The sequence below is a fragment of the Crinia signifera genome, chromosome 8 (genome assembly GCF_055691185.1).
Source record: "Crinia signifera chromosome 8, ASM5569118v1, whole genome shotgun sequence".
In the NCBI taxonomy this organism is placed as follows: Eukaryota; Metazoa; Chordata; class Amphibia; order Anura; family Myobatrachidae; genus Crinia; species Crinia signifera.
Window position 1 is genome coordinate 132,021,566 of NC_139224.1, and position 18,031 is coordinate 132,039,596.

The 18,031-nt window shown below is 48.5% G+C and overlaps 1 protein-coding gene across 1 annotated transcript in view; it reads left to right on the forward strand.

Annotated features, from left to right (window-relative positions):
- The first annotated feature begins 16,708 nt into the window (after nt 1–16,708).
- Nucleotides 16,709–18,031, forward strand: part of LHX4 (LIM homeobox 4) — a 68,960-nt gene continuing 67,637 nt past the window's right edge. The window contains exon 1 of the mRNA XM_083157175.1: nt 16,709–17,014. Within this exon, the coding sequence (XP_083013301.1) occupies nt 16,939–17,014 (76 nt within the window). The 5' untranslated portion in view covers nt 16,709–16,938. The remainder of the gene's footprint in view (nt 17,015–18,031) is intronic.

An 18,031-nucleotide genomic window follows, 5' to 3' on the forward strand; every position in this document is an offset into this window, starting at 1 on the left:
TGTAACATCTGCCCCACCTGCCGTGCACATGGTTTTGTCCATCTAAGAAGGATTTTGTCAGAAAGAGTGAACTAGAATAACCCCCTATGTTCCCTACTAAGAAGGGAGTGTATCCCCACACCTCCCCCCATTGACCACACCCCCTCACATTACCTGGACCCGGCAAAGCTGTCAGCATTTCAACTCCAGTAGTGAGCAAGGTAGAACACGGGTTCAACCTTGCTCACAGTGCAGTGAGAACGGGTAAGCGATTGATGCGTCATTGATGATTAATGTGTCATTGACCCGTTCACACTATAGTAAGAGTGGTGCTTGTGTGGTATTCCCCAAATATGCTAGTTGCATTTACAGTATGTATATATGAAGTATGTTGCCTGCTTAGTGCTGGACTATGTAATTAGCATGTCCCCATAGACTCGCAGCACCTTATATCTGCCCTGCTGATGGATGGGGTTTGATAGGTGAAGGAGTGAGGACCAATAAAGTTTAATGGAGCGTGGACAGGCTGACACCGAGCGGTGTGCGCGGGGATGTATATAAAAGGGACAGCCGTTGGAGCTGTGTCGCAGTGTCCCCGGGAAGTTTAGTGAACAGCTGTGTCGCAGTGGCTGGACGGGGGAGAAGAGAGCAGAGCTACGCAGCGTGACCGCGTGTAGACAACGGTGCTGGGCCGGAGAATCGTCTTACCGGAGAGCCGAAGTGAGGTGCGGCATTCCCGTCTACCCGGACCAGCTGCGGTGAAGTGTCCCGGCGACCAGTGCTGAAGATAGCCGACGCCATTGCGGGGAGGCGTCATCCAGGAGGCGGCTTGGAGGAGTGTCGACGGCTATAAGGCCCGTTGTCAGGGCCGGAGACAGGGCAGAGCGGTAAAGTGATCCAGTTACAGGAGGGTGAGTGAGTGGCTCAACCCCACGCCATAGCTATAGGGAGAAACTGAGACAGACTGGCAGCTATTAGCTACTTCAGTATCCCCCATCACCCCAGTGCAGTGCAACATTGTATCCTTGTCCCCGTGCACGGTATAACCCAATCCCACAACAGTTCGTCCTGATAGTGACACTTGGCAGATTAGAGTGAATAGCATTGCAGCACAGCATAGTGAGGAATTAAGGACCAACTAAGGACCAGGCTAAACCCGACTGTCAGTGTCAGGGGAAGCCTAGAAGAGGGACATCCACAGCCAGTCAACAGCGAATCCAGCTAGCAGCGAGGGAGAGGGCTAAAGGTCCGGGCTAAACCCGACTGTCAGCGTCAGGGGAAGCCTAGAAGAGGGACACCCGCAGCCAGCCAGCAGTAAACCCAGCTAGCTATATGTGAGCGGGCTAAACCCGACCTCCAGGGTCAGGGGATGCCTGCGAGTCTCACCGGTATACAGAGAAAGGTGATATCAGCCGCAGATTAGTACCCCTCCAGTACCGACAGATACCTTCGCAGACATTGGACCCCACAAAGAACAGGCTAAACCCGGCTCAGAGCCAGGGGACGCCTCAGGAGGAGCAACTTAACCATAGAGTTCACGTTAGGGACAGTGCAGGAACTAGGGTTGCATTGACTAAACAAAACTCGCCGATGGACAGCCTACCAAGTTAGCACATTTATTAACTTTAATTATATTAAGACCGTGATATTTATACGAATGAATTGAACCGCTGTATTACTTACCTGTTAGAGTGTAGTGGAGTATGAGTCTTGCACAGAAGATACCTAGAAAATAACCATAGATAATTAGAGTTTAGTTGGTATACCAGTGTTCATTATTGCACAATAATATCCTAGCAGTAAATATTAAAGCAGAGTGAGAGGCCTATCACTCCTTAGGATTTTATCTTTGTTAGATTTAGAATATTGTTGTATTTGTTATAGGCAGCAGAGGTAAGGTTGCATGATCAAATCTTTAGCTTGCACGAAGAAAGGAACAGGAAGGAGGGAGCAGATCACGTTCCGGGTTAATAACACCTTATTGTCTGTATTGTGAGCATTCATATTGGCTTTGTTGCCTTGTTACTGTATATTGTTATTCTAAATGTTTGTGCCGTTGTCACCTTGTTCAATAAAACTTAATAAACCCAAGCCTGTGTGAATACCTGAAAAAAGAAGAAGAAATCTAAATACTTACCGGTCCGGAGAAGGTGACACTTGGAGATGATCTCATCTCCATTCACCAGTGCAGCTAGTGTTGTCAGTCATGTCATCAACCTGGCAATAGGCCGGGTTGAGTTGCTAGTCTGAAAGGGGTCTTAGCCAGGACGTGCCCGGGAAGTATCCATGTACAAAATCCCTGGTGTAACCCCGACATAGCGATGTGAAAGGGATATAAGTTGCGCTGATTGATATATATACAACATTTTTGTGTGCTCCAATGAAAAAGTTTATTTAAAAGAAAAACAGACCATGCTGGCGACAGGGTCAACAGTTCAACATGGACAATATGTCAACAGGGTGAAAAGGTCGACATAAAAAAGTTAGCCACATGCAAAGGTCGACGTGACTTTTTAAAATAATTTTTTGGATGTCAATGTCGACAACTGTTGGATTATTCTACTGGAGAAGAGGACCGGCCTACGGGGGATCATATAGGCAAGTATGTATGTATGTTTGTATGTATGTATGTTGCCTACCAAGAATCGGGTCCCCTTCCCGGCCAAGCTTCCTGGAATGCTGGTTTTGTCCTGCGGGGCCGCGACACCCCGTCTGCGAGGTCCGTGGGACCAAAGGACGCATAATGTGTCATTGTAGCCCCCCCCGAAATACCGGCATTGCACGTCGATCATGCTGGCCACGTCTCCAAAACGAGACATTCCATTGTAGCTCCACCGACATCCTGCCCCTTTCTTATCTATACAGTAGCCCCACGCGCCCTGCCTGATGGAACTGGCTGTCCTCTCCCGGAGAGGGCAGCCAGAAAGTAGGCAACCCTGAGTTGCATGGATATGTGTGTGTGTATGTATGTATGTAATGAAAGTTTCTACTTTACAGGGTGTCTGCGTGCTTATTTTAGCACTGGTCCTGCTGAGGAATTACAAGTCACAGCGGGCTCTTTAATGCCCCCCATGCAGGGACTTGTGGTTCTCCAAGTCCCTGCATGTGGAAGAGGCTTGTTGGGTTGTTCCACAGCAGAGCCCAAAGTTATTTTATCAATTCTTATTTATTTATTTTTTACACAAAATATCAACCCGGCACCCACAGCCCAGGGGTGCCGGGGATATCCCCGGGCTCCAGCCCTGGAAGGGGGATGACTGGGAGGGGGAGAACCCTTTTTTGGGGGGTCACCAGCTAGGGTGATAATGCTTTGGCCGACGGAGCTTGTGACATTACATCGTTGGCTGTTGGAGCCCGGTACTGGTTCTAAAATACGGGGGACCCCTACTTTCTTTGTTCCCCGTATTTTTGAAACCAAGATCCAGTGCTGGTGTTTGAAATACTGGGTTTGACCCCAGTTCATTTCCCCTCATATTTCTCAAACCAGGATTGGCTCAATGAGCCCATGGGTGGGTATGCTTGTGGAGGGGGGGGGACCCCACATTGTTTTTATTTTGTAGTGTTACACAGTTTTACAGACAGAAGAATGCACAGTTCTTACTGATCTGTGCCTGCTTCTGGCAAACTTGTCTGGCTGGATGTGCCCATAAAACCGCTAGGTGTGCACATGTAGGGTGTCGATGCTTGCTTGGGGTGGGTGGCAGACGTCACATGACGCCGGCGCCTGCCCCGAATTCAGCCATCTCTGGTTAAGATAAAAGTCTGGCTAAACTAACTTTTATCTGCCAATAGGAAAAAAATAATTTGATGGTCAGCGACCAGTGAATGATTTTTCACCCATGCATGCAAATGCAGGGATTTGCGCAATGGGGGGGGGGGGGGCTTTCGCAACCCCTGGAGCAACCCGGACACTCTCCGAAAATGCAGTCCCACCCCTGCAACAGTGCATCATTAATCTTGTTGCAGCCCCCGCCAGGGCTTAAACTGGGAAAATGGACATCTACGAATGGGTCCGAATCAGGTCCAATACCCTTGGCCTTTTTAGATGTTACCATCCACATGGACTCTGAGTGGGAGAAGTAAAGTGTGCTGAGTGCAGGAGCCAGGCGAGGGGACGCAGTACACTAATTGGGAGACTATGTGCTCAGGTGTCGACGTTGACACAAAAAAGGTGAAAATCTCATGACGACCTCTTCATGTGTCATCCTTTCCTGTGTCAATGTTTTGCTTGTGTCGACCTTGTGCATATTGACATTTTGGGACCTAGACATTGTCAACTGAAATACTCTCGATCCCATGATACACCGGCCTACACAAGCATTGACCTCTGCAGACAAGACTGTGCGCACCAACAAAAAATACTTGTTAAATGAAGCCACCAGACAAAGGTACAAAACATTCTGATGATCGTCATTGTCCCCAATGGGAGATTTAAAACATTGAGCTGGTATTTCTTAAACATAGACATACAGGGGTGGGGTCCTGGGGTCCACACTGGTAATGAGAGGTGCGACCATGCGGAGACCTTTCAGTAGTACTGCATACAAAGACAAGGTTGCGGGTGCACAATTCAAACTCCCAATTTATTAATAATAATCAGTGCAATAAAATTTAGCATTTTGAGCGAGGTTCTTCGCATAGTTATGGCCATAAGTAATGGCTTGCCCACCGCATCCAGGTGGCCTCATTAGATGGGAACGTCACTAACATTTTGGGGGGGTACAAATCTAGGGCGCGGGCACTCCAAAGCCAAGCAGCTGAGTGACCCCAGGGGAACACAAAAGTGAAAAAATATATAGTGAAAAAAAGTGAGGAAAGGTTATACTGCTTTCACATTGCAGAAACGGATATTGACCCTGTATTCTTAAATGGGACTTTAAAACGGGTCTGAACCTTAAGACCTTTCACATTGCAGGTGAAAACCGTTTTAAAAAGCATTTAATACCATCATTCAACCTGTTTAACCCCCAAGGGACACGTTTCAAGCCATAGAAATAGAGCCATTCACACTGCCTAAAAAACGGCTTTAAAACGTGTAGGACTCTGCTTTTTAAACGTGTTGAAATACCAGTTAACTTTAACCGGTAAATCAACTCTGGCACCTTCACATTGCAGCCTTAAACGTTTTAAAGTGGAAAAAAAACGGCAATATTCCGTTTTAAAAGTGCAGTGTGAAAGGGGTATTAGTGAGAGAGGCTGCTGAAAACAGCAGGGGTAAATTAGTGAGAGGTAAAGTAGTGAGAAGTAAAGTAGTGAGAAGTGAAGGTAAACATAGACGTAAACATAAACCTATACACGCAGCCTAGCAAACAGGTCAGTCACCCTCACCCCCTCATCCCCTCGCTCGAGAACACATCCCCCCCCCCCCCCCCCCCCGCATGCTAAAATTACTTTTTATTCCATCTGAGTCCACCGAAGAGTGGGCGGGCACTGATGTCATGTGATGTCAGCTACCACCCTCCCCCGGCAGGCATCGGCCCGCTTGCATACCCAGGGGAACATCCAGCAGTTTCATTCGGGCACCCATAAAACACTGGCCGTTCCCTTGCTAATGCCCCCTGCCCACCCCCATTCAGCCCAGTATAAAGTGAATGGCCGTTCGCTGGGGGTTAGCGCATGCGCAAACCCCCCACCATTGAAGAGGGGGCCGAATTTGGTGCAATCATTTAAACTACAGAATCAAACTGATTTTGCAGTGTAAATGATTGGCGCTTTAAAAAAATGGAGATTTCTTACCAAATATCTCACATTCTGAGTCTCGCATCCTATTACATTTCACCCATTGGGTTAATTTATCATAAGGAGAAAGCTCTTCTTCATGCTAAATCATCAAGGGCGGGATTGCCCCAATAAAATGGGATAGTCCCATGAAAAAAGGGAGGAGTGGCTAAATTCATGTTACAGCCAGTGAAAGTTTGTTAAACATAGAAACATAGAATTTGACGGCAGATAAGAACCACTTGGCCCATCTAGTCTGCCCCCTTTTTCACTTTGCCCCGTTTTCACTTTGCACTATGTATTTATCACTTATCACCTATTTATCTGTTTATCATACTTTGAGACAGGAATACTTGTCCTGTTAATACCAAATCGATAGCCTGATCAGCAACAGGTGGCTCTCTCCCTGCCTACTTCAAAGCTGAGGACCTATGTGCAGACAGGAGATAAGGAATAAGGTGCTCTAGGGGCGCATTTATCAAGATCGCATTTACAATGCGATCTGGGCGGAATATTACCGCCCAGGATCGCATTGTAAAATGTGATCACATCACCTGCTGAATGTATCAAGTTTGAGGGTGCAGGGACAGGGCTCCGTCCCTGCGAAGCCCTGACCCAGAAGCCAGGGGATCTGCGCATGCGCGGTTATGCGCTGACCACCCCGGCGACCCCGCTGACCATGCCATAGGCTACAATGGGCTATCGCCCCATTAGAATGGCGATAGCCCAGGGCTGCGATGCCGGGCTGCCCGATGTTGATACATTGGGCAGCTTCGCATCCCCATAGAAACCTATGGGGGATGCGGCAAGCGGCGCTGCAGGGGGGGATCGCAGCAGAGATCGGAGATCCCTGCTGCGGTCCCCTTTAATACATTTAGGTCAGTGGTTCCCAAACTGTGTGCCGTGGCTCCCTGGGGTGCCTCAGGGCAATTGCAGGGGTGCCCTGGGTTGGTGGTCCAGGACCAACTAAAATTATTAATGGTTAATTATTTATGAGAAAAACCAGCGCTGGTGGCTGCCAATCATAAAATATGTACAAACAGAAGCAAATCCTGCCATTTACCATATAACTGACTCTAAGATTTGCATATAAACCCAATCTAATAAAAAAAAATTGGCCTAGGGGTGCCGTGAACAAATTCTGATACTCTAGGGGTGCCTTGATTAAAAAAAGATTGGGAACCCCTGATTTAGGTGATACTTAGTATTTGCGGCTAAACCCCGAAATCGTGTGTTTTGGGGGATTTAGCCACAAATATTGCATGATAAATGGCCCCCCTAGTGAGTCTGCTCAGGTCATTCCTAAGCTGTGTACACTTATCGCTGGCAATATGGTAGCTGAGCGACCATATTGCCAGCGATTGGAGTGTCGGGTGCGGGCTCCCGTTTTCAGCCCCCTAATGGTCGCTGGTCGGAGGATCATGCCTCTGCCTCTTCTCCCGGCAGTGTGTCATTTACATCAGCGACCATCTCTGGTTGCAGATGAAAACGGGACACTGCAGTACAAGAAATTGTTTTATAACTAAACCATGGGAAAATGTAATAGGGTGTGAGAATCAGTAAGTGAGAGGTTTTGGGAGAGTTTTCCCATTTGTTGAAAACGGCAACCATTTGCACTGCAAAACCAGGTTGATTTTGCCAAGTAAAGGATTGCTGCTTTAAAAAAATGGGAAAACTCTCCATTCTCACACCCTATTATATTTGTCCCTAATGTCTATAGGCATCCTTTACACACACAAAAATTGTGAACAACAGTCAAATATATATCTTTAACAGATCGAAATAGGTATGGACTATTCCACCTGCTCTGAAGTTTTTTTTCTTCTCAATTTCGATTTCCGCTATTTTCTATTCGATATTCCATTCGATGTCCATTCGATTTGCTATTAGATCAACACTGGCTTCAGGCAGGAGATTGACATCAAATTGAATGCTGCAGTGAACACATTAAGGGGTATACACATGGTTCAATTTTGACAGGTTTTTGATGTAATTTTGCTTATACAGGTCGAGTATCCCGTATCCGAATATCCGTTATCCGAATTATTCCGAAATACGGACATTCCAGAAAGTGAAAAAAAAAATTTTTTTTTGCTAAAAACTCACTGGGGACATTTGTAACAGCATCACTGGGGTCATGATATGTAACTGGCACTATATATGTGCAAGACAATGATTGCTTGGCATTCAAATTCAGTGCTGAGATAGTACACACATTTTGTTTCACGTTTTGAAACCTTGTTTTTTGAACAATTAAAATATATTTGTGTGTATTTTATGTGGTAATAAAATATATTTGTGTGTATATTATGTGTTTATACAGCATAAATGCAAGATACTTCAAAATACATCATTGAAATATTAAAATATTCCGAAATACGGAATAATCCGTTATCCAAAATTCTCCTGGTCCCGAGCATTTTGGATAAGGGATACTCAACCTGTAGAAGCAAAATCTAATCGAAATCGAATGGTTTTTAAGAAGCTTTTGATCCCCATTCGATTCGATACGTTGTCTGTAGATCTAAAAGAAGGCTGTGCAGGAAATATCGAATTTGATCCAGTAATTCACATGTGCACACTGCCTTGAATGCAAATCGAATTTGATATTGAATTTGATATTGAATGCAAAGGTACAGATAGAATGTAAAATCGAATGGAAAGCAAAGGCCTAATCGAAAGGGGATGGAAAAGGTGAAATCCAAAGCAAATCAAATCAAAAGTAAAAACGATGCATGTGTACACACCTCTAGTTTTCCACTATCTACTATTAGATTTCCACTATATAGTCTTGGCTGCCAAGTCTATTTTTCTATTCGATTTCCACTAAATGTGAATGAATGTATCAAATGCAGAAAAACCATTCGATACCCATTCCTATTTGATTTTGCGGTACTTGTGTAGTTTCACGGCGCCAGTAAATCGCATGTGATATCGCATGCGATTTGCATATGATTTGCATGCAATTCGATGTGCGATGCGATTTATTACCTGTTCATACCCCCACTATCCACTACGGCATGGAGATGATTTTATATAGTGTGGCGACCGCAGCGAGCCACCGAGCCCAAAGCGTGGCGAGCGTAGCGAGCCCTGCGAGGGGACATGGATTACTTGACATGTATTCACCGAGCCCGAAGTGTGGCGAGCGTAGCTAGCCCCACGAGGGGACACAAATTATTTGACATGTATTCACTGAGCCTGAAGCGTGGCCAGCGCAGCGCGCCTCGCGAGGGGCTGTGGAATACATGTCAAGTAATCCGTGTCCGCTCGCCACGCTTCGGGCTCGGTAGCTCGCTGCACTCGCCACACTATATAAAATCAACTCCATGCCATATTGGATAGTGGGGCAGGGGCGGATTGGGGACTAAAAGTGGCCCTGAAAAAATTCTGGAAGTGGCCTCATGTGGGCGGCAACAAATCAATAATGGCCGCTCTCATGCATACATACACCTGGTTCCTGTAGTGTTGAGAGATTCCCGGACACGCCCCTAGGCCCACCCAGCCCCTCCCCTTGACCTGCCCAAACCCCTCCCCTTGACCCGCCCTATCATTTTTTTTAACCTTTGCTTCAATTCCATTCTTGATGTTGCACACTGTAATGCCAGTTACATGACACACTGTAAGCCACACACCGTGATGCCCATTACATGTTACACCATACACCACAGTGACCATTACTCGTTATGATGCCAGGACTCAATTTTTTTTCTAAAGGAGGGTCAACAAGGACAGTGCGCGCCGAAGGCGCGTGCCAAAAAAATTCAATGTAATGCCGATTACACGTCACACACCCATTACATAGTATACCATATGCCGTGAGCAGTAATTAAATAATGACCAGGATATAGAGGGTGACTGAGGAAGACGCAGATAGTGGGTCACTGGGGAAGCTGGGGTGACGGAAATAGCAGGTGACTGGGGAAGCTGGGGTGACGCAGATAGTGGGTCACTGGGGAAGCTGGGGTGACGCAGATAGCGGGTGACTGGGGAAGCTGGGGTGACGCAGATAGCGGGTGACTGGGGAAGCTGGGGTGACTCAGATAGCAGATGACTGCCTGGGGAAGCTGGGGTGACTGGAGAGGCTATGGTGACAGGGAGATAGCGGGGAACAGGGGAAGCTGGGGTGACAGGGAGATAGCAGGTATATTTGTATATATATATATGTATATGACCCCCTCTGCACCATCATCACCCAACCTGCAAATCATCATCATCACCTCCCCCTGCAGCATCACCCCGAGCAGGGCCGCGGCTAGGGTGTTTTTGCGCCTCCCTGCAAGCTATAAATTTGGGACACTTCTGGGCCTGCTGCTGGGAACGTGCTTTATACTATATATATACCAGGGGCAGAGAGGCAGAGAAAGAGAGAGAGACCAGGGGCAGAGAGGCAGAGAAAGAGACCAGGGGCAGAGAGAGACCAGGGGCAGAGAGGCAGAGAAAGAGAGAGAGACCAGGGGCAGAGAGGCAGAGAAAGAGACCAGGGGCAGAGAGAGACCAGGGGCAGAGAGAGACCAGGAGCAGAGAGAGACCAGGGGCAGAGAGGCAGAGAAAGAGACCAGGGGCAGAGAGAGACCAGGGGCAGAGAGGCAGAGAGAGAGACCAGGAGCAGAGAGGCAGAGAAAGAGACCAGGGGCAGAGAGAGACCAGGGGCAGAGAGGCAGAGAGAGAGAGAGACCAGGGGCAGAGAGAGAGAGAGAGAGAGAGACCAGTGGCAGAGAGAGAGAGACCAGGGGCAGAGAGGCAGAGAGAGAGACCAGGGGCAGAGAGAGAGAGAGAGAGACCAGGGGCAGAGAGGCAGAGAAAGGGAGAGAGACCAGGGGCAGAGAGGCAGAGAAAGAGAGAGACCAGGAGCAGAGAGAAAGAGGGCAGAGAGAGAGAGAGAGAGAGAGAGACCAGGGGCAGAGAGAGAGAGAGAGAGACCAGGGGCAGAGAGAGAGAGAGAGACCAGTGGCAGAGAGAGAGAGACCAGGGGCAGAGAGAGAGAGAGAGACCAGGGGCAGAGAGAGAGAGAGAGAGAGAGAGAGAGAGAGAGACCAGTGGCAGAGAGAGAGAGACCAGGGGCAGAGAAAGAGAGAGAGACCAGGGGCAGAGAGGCAGAGAAAGAGACCAGGGGCAGAGAGGCAGAGAATGAGAGAGACCAGGGGCAGAGAAAGAGAGAGAAAGAGACCAGGGGCAGAGAGAGAGAGAGAGACCAGTGGCAGAGAGAGAGAGAGAGAGACCAGGGGCAGAGAGAGAGAGAAAGAGACCAGGGGCAGAGAGAGAGAGAGAGAGACCAGGGGCAGAGAGAGAGAGAGAGAGACCAGGGGCAGAGAGAGAGAGAAAGAGACCAGGGGCAGAGAGAGAGAGAGACCAGGGGCAGAGAGGCAGAGAGAGAGAGAGACCAGGGGCAGAGAGAGAGAGAGACCAGGGGCAGAGAGGCAGAGAGAGAGAGAGAGACAAGGGGCAGAGAGAGAGAGAGACCAGGGGCAGAGAGGCAGAGAAAGAGAGAGAGAGAGACCAGGGGCAGAGAGAGAGAGAGACCAGGGGCAGAGAGGCAGAGAGAGAGACCAGGGGCAGAGAGAGAGAGAGAGAGAGACCAGGGGCAGAGAGGCAGAGAGAGAGACCAGGGGCAGAGAGAGAGAGAGAGAGACCAGGGGCAGAGAGGCAGAGAGAGAGACCAGGGGCAGAGAGAGAAAGAGAGACCAGGGGCAGAGAGGCAGAGAGAGAGACCAGGGGCAGAGAGAGAGAGAGACCAGGGGCAGAGAGGCAGAGAAAGAGAGAGAGAGAGACCAGGGGCAGAGAGAGAGAGAGAGAGACCAGGGGCAGAGAGGCAGAGAGAGAGACCAGGGGCAGAGAGAGAGAGAGACCAGGGGCAGAGAGGCAGAGAAAGAGAGAGAGAGAGACCAGGGGCAGAGAGGCAGAGAAAGAGAGAGAGACCAGGGGCAGAGAGGCAGAGAAAGAGAGAGAGACCAGGGACACAGAGATAAATAGAGAGAGAGTCGAGACCAGGGGCAGAGAGTGAGGCAGACATGCGGAGAGAAAGGGGGGCATGTTCCCAGGTCACTAGTGGGTGTCCGGGCAGACAGAGGTGACCGGGAGATATTGGTGGAAAGAGGAATCAGAGGGTGACAAAGGAGGCAGTGGGTAACTGCTATGAGGTGGGTGCATCCAGAAACATTCATACATTTTCTTACCAGGGTCAGTGAGTGAGGGAGACATATGGGAGAGAGGACATATTCCCCAGTCACTATGTTCTGCTCACCTGCTCCTGTGATGACCAGTGTCCCTGAGTGTTGTACAGCTGGTGGTAATGTTACAGGTACCTCACTGCTTCTTCTCCACGCCCATAACATCAAGCGGCAGTCTGGACACACACTTGTCAGCATACATGCAGCAGGAGTCACTGGAGAAAGAAACTGGTGAGGTGATACAATAGAGGAGACCTAAGGACAGGTAAAAGTGTGACAGAAGGCAGAGGGAGACAGGGAGCAGGATGTACCAACCACTTGCGGTACATCCCGCCATCCATTGTGCCAATACTTTTCGCATAGACACTAACATATGTGATTTGTAATGCAAAGGACAGCTCTCCCAAAAAGATGCCCTTTGTGATGCACTCTGGTGCCTGGACTTCCGGGTTTGTGATCCGGGAGTCCCTTTACCAATGCTCCCAGTGTTGCGGAAAGAAGCCGATGTGCCTCTACAGGGTAATGCCATGTATAGCTGGTATTACCGCTACATTAGGCTACTGCTAGTAGGGCTTTATTACATTTAAAAATAGGGTAAAATCCCTGAAAATGGGTATTTTACCACATTTCTGCCGTAGAGAGCATAGAGGGTGATGGAGAGGGTGAAAAACAGATAGTGGTCAATGGGTCATAGTGGGTGAAAAGTAAGTCAGGGGGCAGGGCTGTCCGGGTGATGGGAGGAGAGTCTGCGGATAAGAGGCGGCACCGGTGGTTAGTGCGGGCCGCGGGAGAGACAGGTACGGTCTGGGCTGGCTCGGTCGCATCACCCTGGGGTCCGGCAGCCCAGGCACACAGTGGGTCCCTACAGGGTATGGGAAGTCGCCGGACGGGTGGTAACCCTAGGTCCCTGCCACTCTCATACATACATACATACACCCTGCCACTCTCATACATACATACATACATACACCCTGCCACTCTCATACATACATACACCCTGCCACTCTCATACATACATACATACATACATACATACATACACCCTGCCACTCTCATACATACATACATACATACACCCTGCCGCTCTCATACATACATACACCCTGCCACTCTCATACATACATACATACATACATACACCCTGCCGCTCTCATACATACATACATACACCCTGCCACTCTCATACATACATACATACACCCTGCCACTCTCATACATACATACACCCTGCCACTCTCATACATACATACATACATACACCCTGCCACTCTCATACATACATACACCCTGCCACTCTCATACATACACCCTGCCACTCTCATACATACATACACCCTGCCACTCTCATACATACATACATACATACACCCTGCCGCTCTCATACATACATACATACATACACCCTGCCGCTCTCATACATACATACATACACCCTGCCACTCTCATACATACATACATACATACACCCTGCCACTCTCATACATACACACACACACCCTGCCGCTCTCATACATACATACACCCTGCCGCTCTCATACATACATACACCCTGCCGCTCTCATACATACATACATACACCCTGCCGCTCTCATACATACACACATACATACACCCTGCCGCTCTCATACATACATACAGACATACACCCTGCCGCTCTCATACATACATACATACATACACCCTGCCGCTCTCATACATACATACATACATACACCCTGCCGCTCTCATACATACATACATACACCCTGCCGCTCTCATACATACATACACCCTGCCGCTCTCATACATACATACACCCTGCCGCTCTCATACATACATACACCCTGCCGCTCTCATACATACACCCTGCCGCTCTCATACATACACACATACATACACCCTGCCGCTCTCATTCATACATACATACATACATACACCCTGCCACTCTCATACATACATACATACACCCTGCCGCTCTCATACATACATACACCCTGCCGCTCTCATACATACATACACCCTGCCGCTCTCATACATACATACACCCTGCCGCTCTCATACATACACACATACATACACCCTGCCGCTCTCATTCATACATACATACACCCTGCCGCTCTCATACATACATACATACACCTTCACTGTAATAAATACATACATACACCATGCCACTCTCATACATACATCCTGTCCCTGCCGCTCTCATACATACATACACCCTGCCACTCTCATACATACATACATACATACACCCTGCCACTCTCATACATACATACATACACCCTGCCGCTCTCATACATACATACACCCTGCCGCTCTCATACATACATACACCCTGCCGCTCTCATACATACATACATACACCCTGCCGCTCTCATACATACATACATACACCCTGCCGCTCTCATACATACACACACCCTGCCATTCTCATACATACATACACCCTGCCACTCTCATACATACACACACACTGCCGCTCTCATACATACATAGATACACCCTGCCGCTCTCATACATACATACATACACCCTGCCGCTCTCATACATACATACACCCTGCCGCTCTCATACATACATACATACATACATACAGATGGGGCAGGCCTCTTCCTTGCTGGCGAATCCGCCAGCGGCCTGCCTCACCATCTGACTGAGACGCGCGTCTCAATCTCCGTCGGCGGGGGGGGTGCGGGCAGGCGGCGGGGAGCGGCTGGAAGCGCCCTCGGAAGGGGCGGCTCTCGTGCGCGCGTGTCCCCTTCTCGCTATGCAGATGGCGCTGGCGGGGTATGGCGGCTTGCGTCGCCATCGCCATCCCCTGCCAAGATGGGAGTGGCCCCAACTGTACATACATACATACACCCTGCCGCTCTCATACATATACCCTGCCGCTCTCATACATACATACATACACCCTGCCGCTCTCATGCACACACCCTGCCCCCCTCAACCAAATTACACACAGGACATTATACACAGGCCCCCCTAAACCAAATTACACACAGGACATTATACACAGCCCCCCCTCAACCAAATTACACACAGGACATTATACACAGCCCCCCCTCAACCAAATTACACACAGGACATTATACACAGCCCCCCTTAACCAAAGTACACACAGGACATTATACACAGGCCCCCCTCAACCAAATTACACACAGGACATTATACACAGCCCCCCTCAACCAAATTACACACAGGACATTATACACAGCCCCCCTCAACAAAATTACACACAGGACATTATACACAGGCCCCCCTCCCTAAGTTACACACAGGACATTATACACAGCCCCCCTCCCCCAAGTTACACACAGGACATTATACACAGCCCCCCTCCCCCAAGTTACACACAGAACATTATACACAGGCCCCCCTAAACCAAATTACACACAGGACATTATACACAGCCTCCCCCCCCCCCCCCCCCCTAACCAAATTACACCCAGTACATTACACACAGCCCCTGCATCAATATTACACCCAATATGCACTCACCCAATGATCTGTTTTGTAGTGTCTGTGCATGCTTCTGGTAGGGGAGGCAGCATAGAGCACGTAGAGGAGCTGCTGCAGGACCAGGAAGAGCAGGGCTGGATGCACGCAGCACACAGTGTGCTGGGCGGGGCCAGCCTTAGGGAACTGCTCAGTGCTGCCCCTGCTGCCTGCAACTTTAAATTCGGCCTCAGGAGCATCGGCCTCCCGGGAAAGTTCCCGGTAATTATAATGGCCAATCCGCCCCTGATAGTGGGGGTATGAACAGGTAATAAATCGCATCGCACATCGAATCGCATGCAAATGGTATGCAAATCGCATGTGATTTACTGGCACCGTGAAACTAAACAAGTACAGATTTTGCTTCTATAAGCAAAATCGAAAAGAAAAATAGTGCATATCTCACCGTGTGTATGCTCAGATAGATAGATAGATAAATACACAGACAGAGAGAGAGAGAGAGAGAGAGAGAGAGAGAGAGAGAGAGACTGACGGACAGACAGACAGACAGATAGATAGATAGATAGATAGATTATATATATATATATATATATATATATATATATATACTGGGACAGGGACAGAATATATGTGTGTGTGTGTGTGTGTGTGTGTGTGTGTGTGTGTGTGTGTTATACACAATTAGACGGAGTGTGGCTGGTGAACTGATGTAATACAAGTTAGCTACCGACTGCTATGTAAGTAGATGTTGTTTAGGCAATTTGTAAAACTAAAACCCCAATCAGATTGTCACACAGAAGAAGCTATGCTGCATGATGGCTGCCTTTCTCCATAGGTGTTTTATCTCACATGCTCAGAACATGGCTTACAATTACAAACACGTAAGGTGGCCATACACACGCAGATTTATCTGCAGATCTGTCTGGTTGGAACAAAAACATGGTTATGGATGAGAGCAAATGACAGTTGGCCATTTGCTTGGAAATGCTGGAAAACTGACAAACTGTCACTCATCCATAACCATGTTTTTGTTCCAACCAGCCAGATCTGAAGATAAATCTTACTAGTGTATGGGCACCTTTACTGTATGCTGTCACTCCCTATAGCAAAGCACTGGCCAGTGATCAGTGAATGCTCGGAGCGGTCCTCTGACACCTGTCGCTGCTGCACCTGTACCTGTACCTGAAGCCCGTGGGGGTGTGGCGACCGAGAGACCACGCCCAGGTGCAGGAAGCTCACGCCTACCCTTAGCACTCTCTACTGGAAAGAGCGGTCACGCCCCTCTGCATGATTGGCCGCGGGGCGTGGTGACCCGGCGGGCGGTGACGTCAGAGCAGCTCCCTGCAGTGTGAATGAATCAAACTGGCCGGGGTGTAAGCGGCACTCAGCCTGGGACCTGCTGCAACATCATTCAGCCCGGGACCAGCTGCTGCAGCATCACCCAGCCGGGGCAGCATCACTCAGCCGGGACACCAGCTCCAGGCCCACAGCAGCCACCTGTCAGCCACCCTCATGCCTGCTGCTGTCCTGGAGCAGCTCATCCCCCCATGCACTGCTCCCTAGCACAGCAACCTCCTCATTATCATCATCTCCTGTCTGGTCCCTATTTCTCCAGCCGCGTTCCCATAACATGATGCAAAGCTCAGCACTCGCCACAGACGCTTCTGTCAAGGGGCTTCCAGAAATCCTTGGGCTGCCAATGCAACGTAAGGCGTTTTATTCTCCCATTGATTTAATAATAAAGGAATCTGGCAGTATGGAGGGCCGGGATGGTGCAGGGAGGGAAATGCACAGCACTGGGACATGATGGGATGGCAAGATGCAGCTTTCCCTTCTGCAGATACCCTGCATAGTAGTCTCATATAACCTTACTGGGGTAGCCTGTCAGTAACAGGGCAGGGAGTGTTGGGGATGGGTGGGGGTATATCAATAGACCCATGTCCCTTGTATCTGTCAGGATCAGGGGAAGGGTCCCCATAAATGTCTTACCCCCCAAAAAAAGTTTATTGCAAACTTTCCTGTTCACCTCTCACCTGCTGCAGCAGCAGCAGCACCCAGCCCACTGTGTGCCCACAGCCTCCCACTCTCCTCTCTGTCTCCCAGTACCAGGGGCTCTCCTACTGATCAGATCACTGGCAGCATGTGTATACATAATTGTGGTTCACATTTAAATAGATTTCATTTGTATGTTTGTTATTTATGTGTTTGTTTGATTTTAAATAATGAATTGTGCCTGGTAGATGGGGATGAAGTATCTTATTGTGCCTGATTTATATGATTTCTTGGTCATCCTAAAGGTCGCCAATTGAATTGAATTCCCTGTGGGCCTTCCCTGGGGGGTAATAGTGTTAAGTGGAGGTGATGACAATAATGTCTGTTGTCCGTTAAAGCAGAACCTGTTGGGGTAATTGAATTCTGCCTATTTGTGCGATTTGTCTGATTTATTAGGGACATCATTATAGAATAAGCACATAATATTAGAATAAGCATATATATATATATATATATATATATATATATATATGTGTATGTGTGTGTGCACAATCGACAGTTATTTCTCTGAGCTACACAGGATATTTTGTCTTTCCGGGTCCCTTAGAACCTGTACCAGACATGCAAACGAAACGCATGACACTATAGTGTGTACTACAACTCCCATCATTGTCACTAATTCCAATCCGATTGGTCAGTAACTGGAGTTGTAGTTCAGAATAACTATTGTA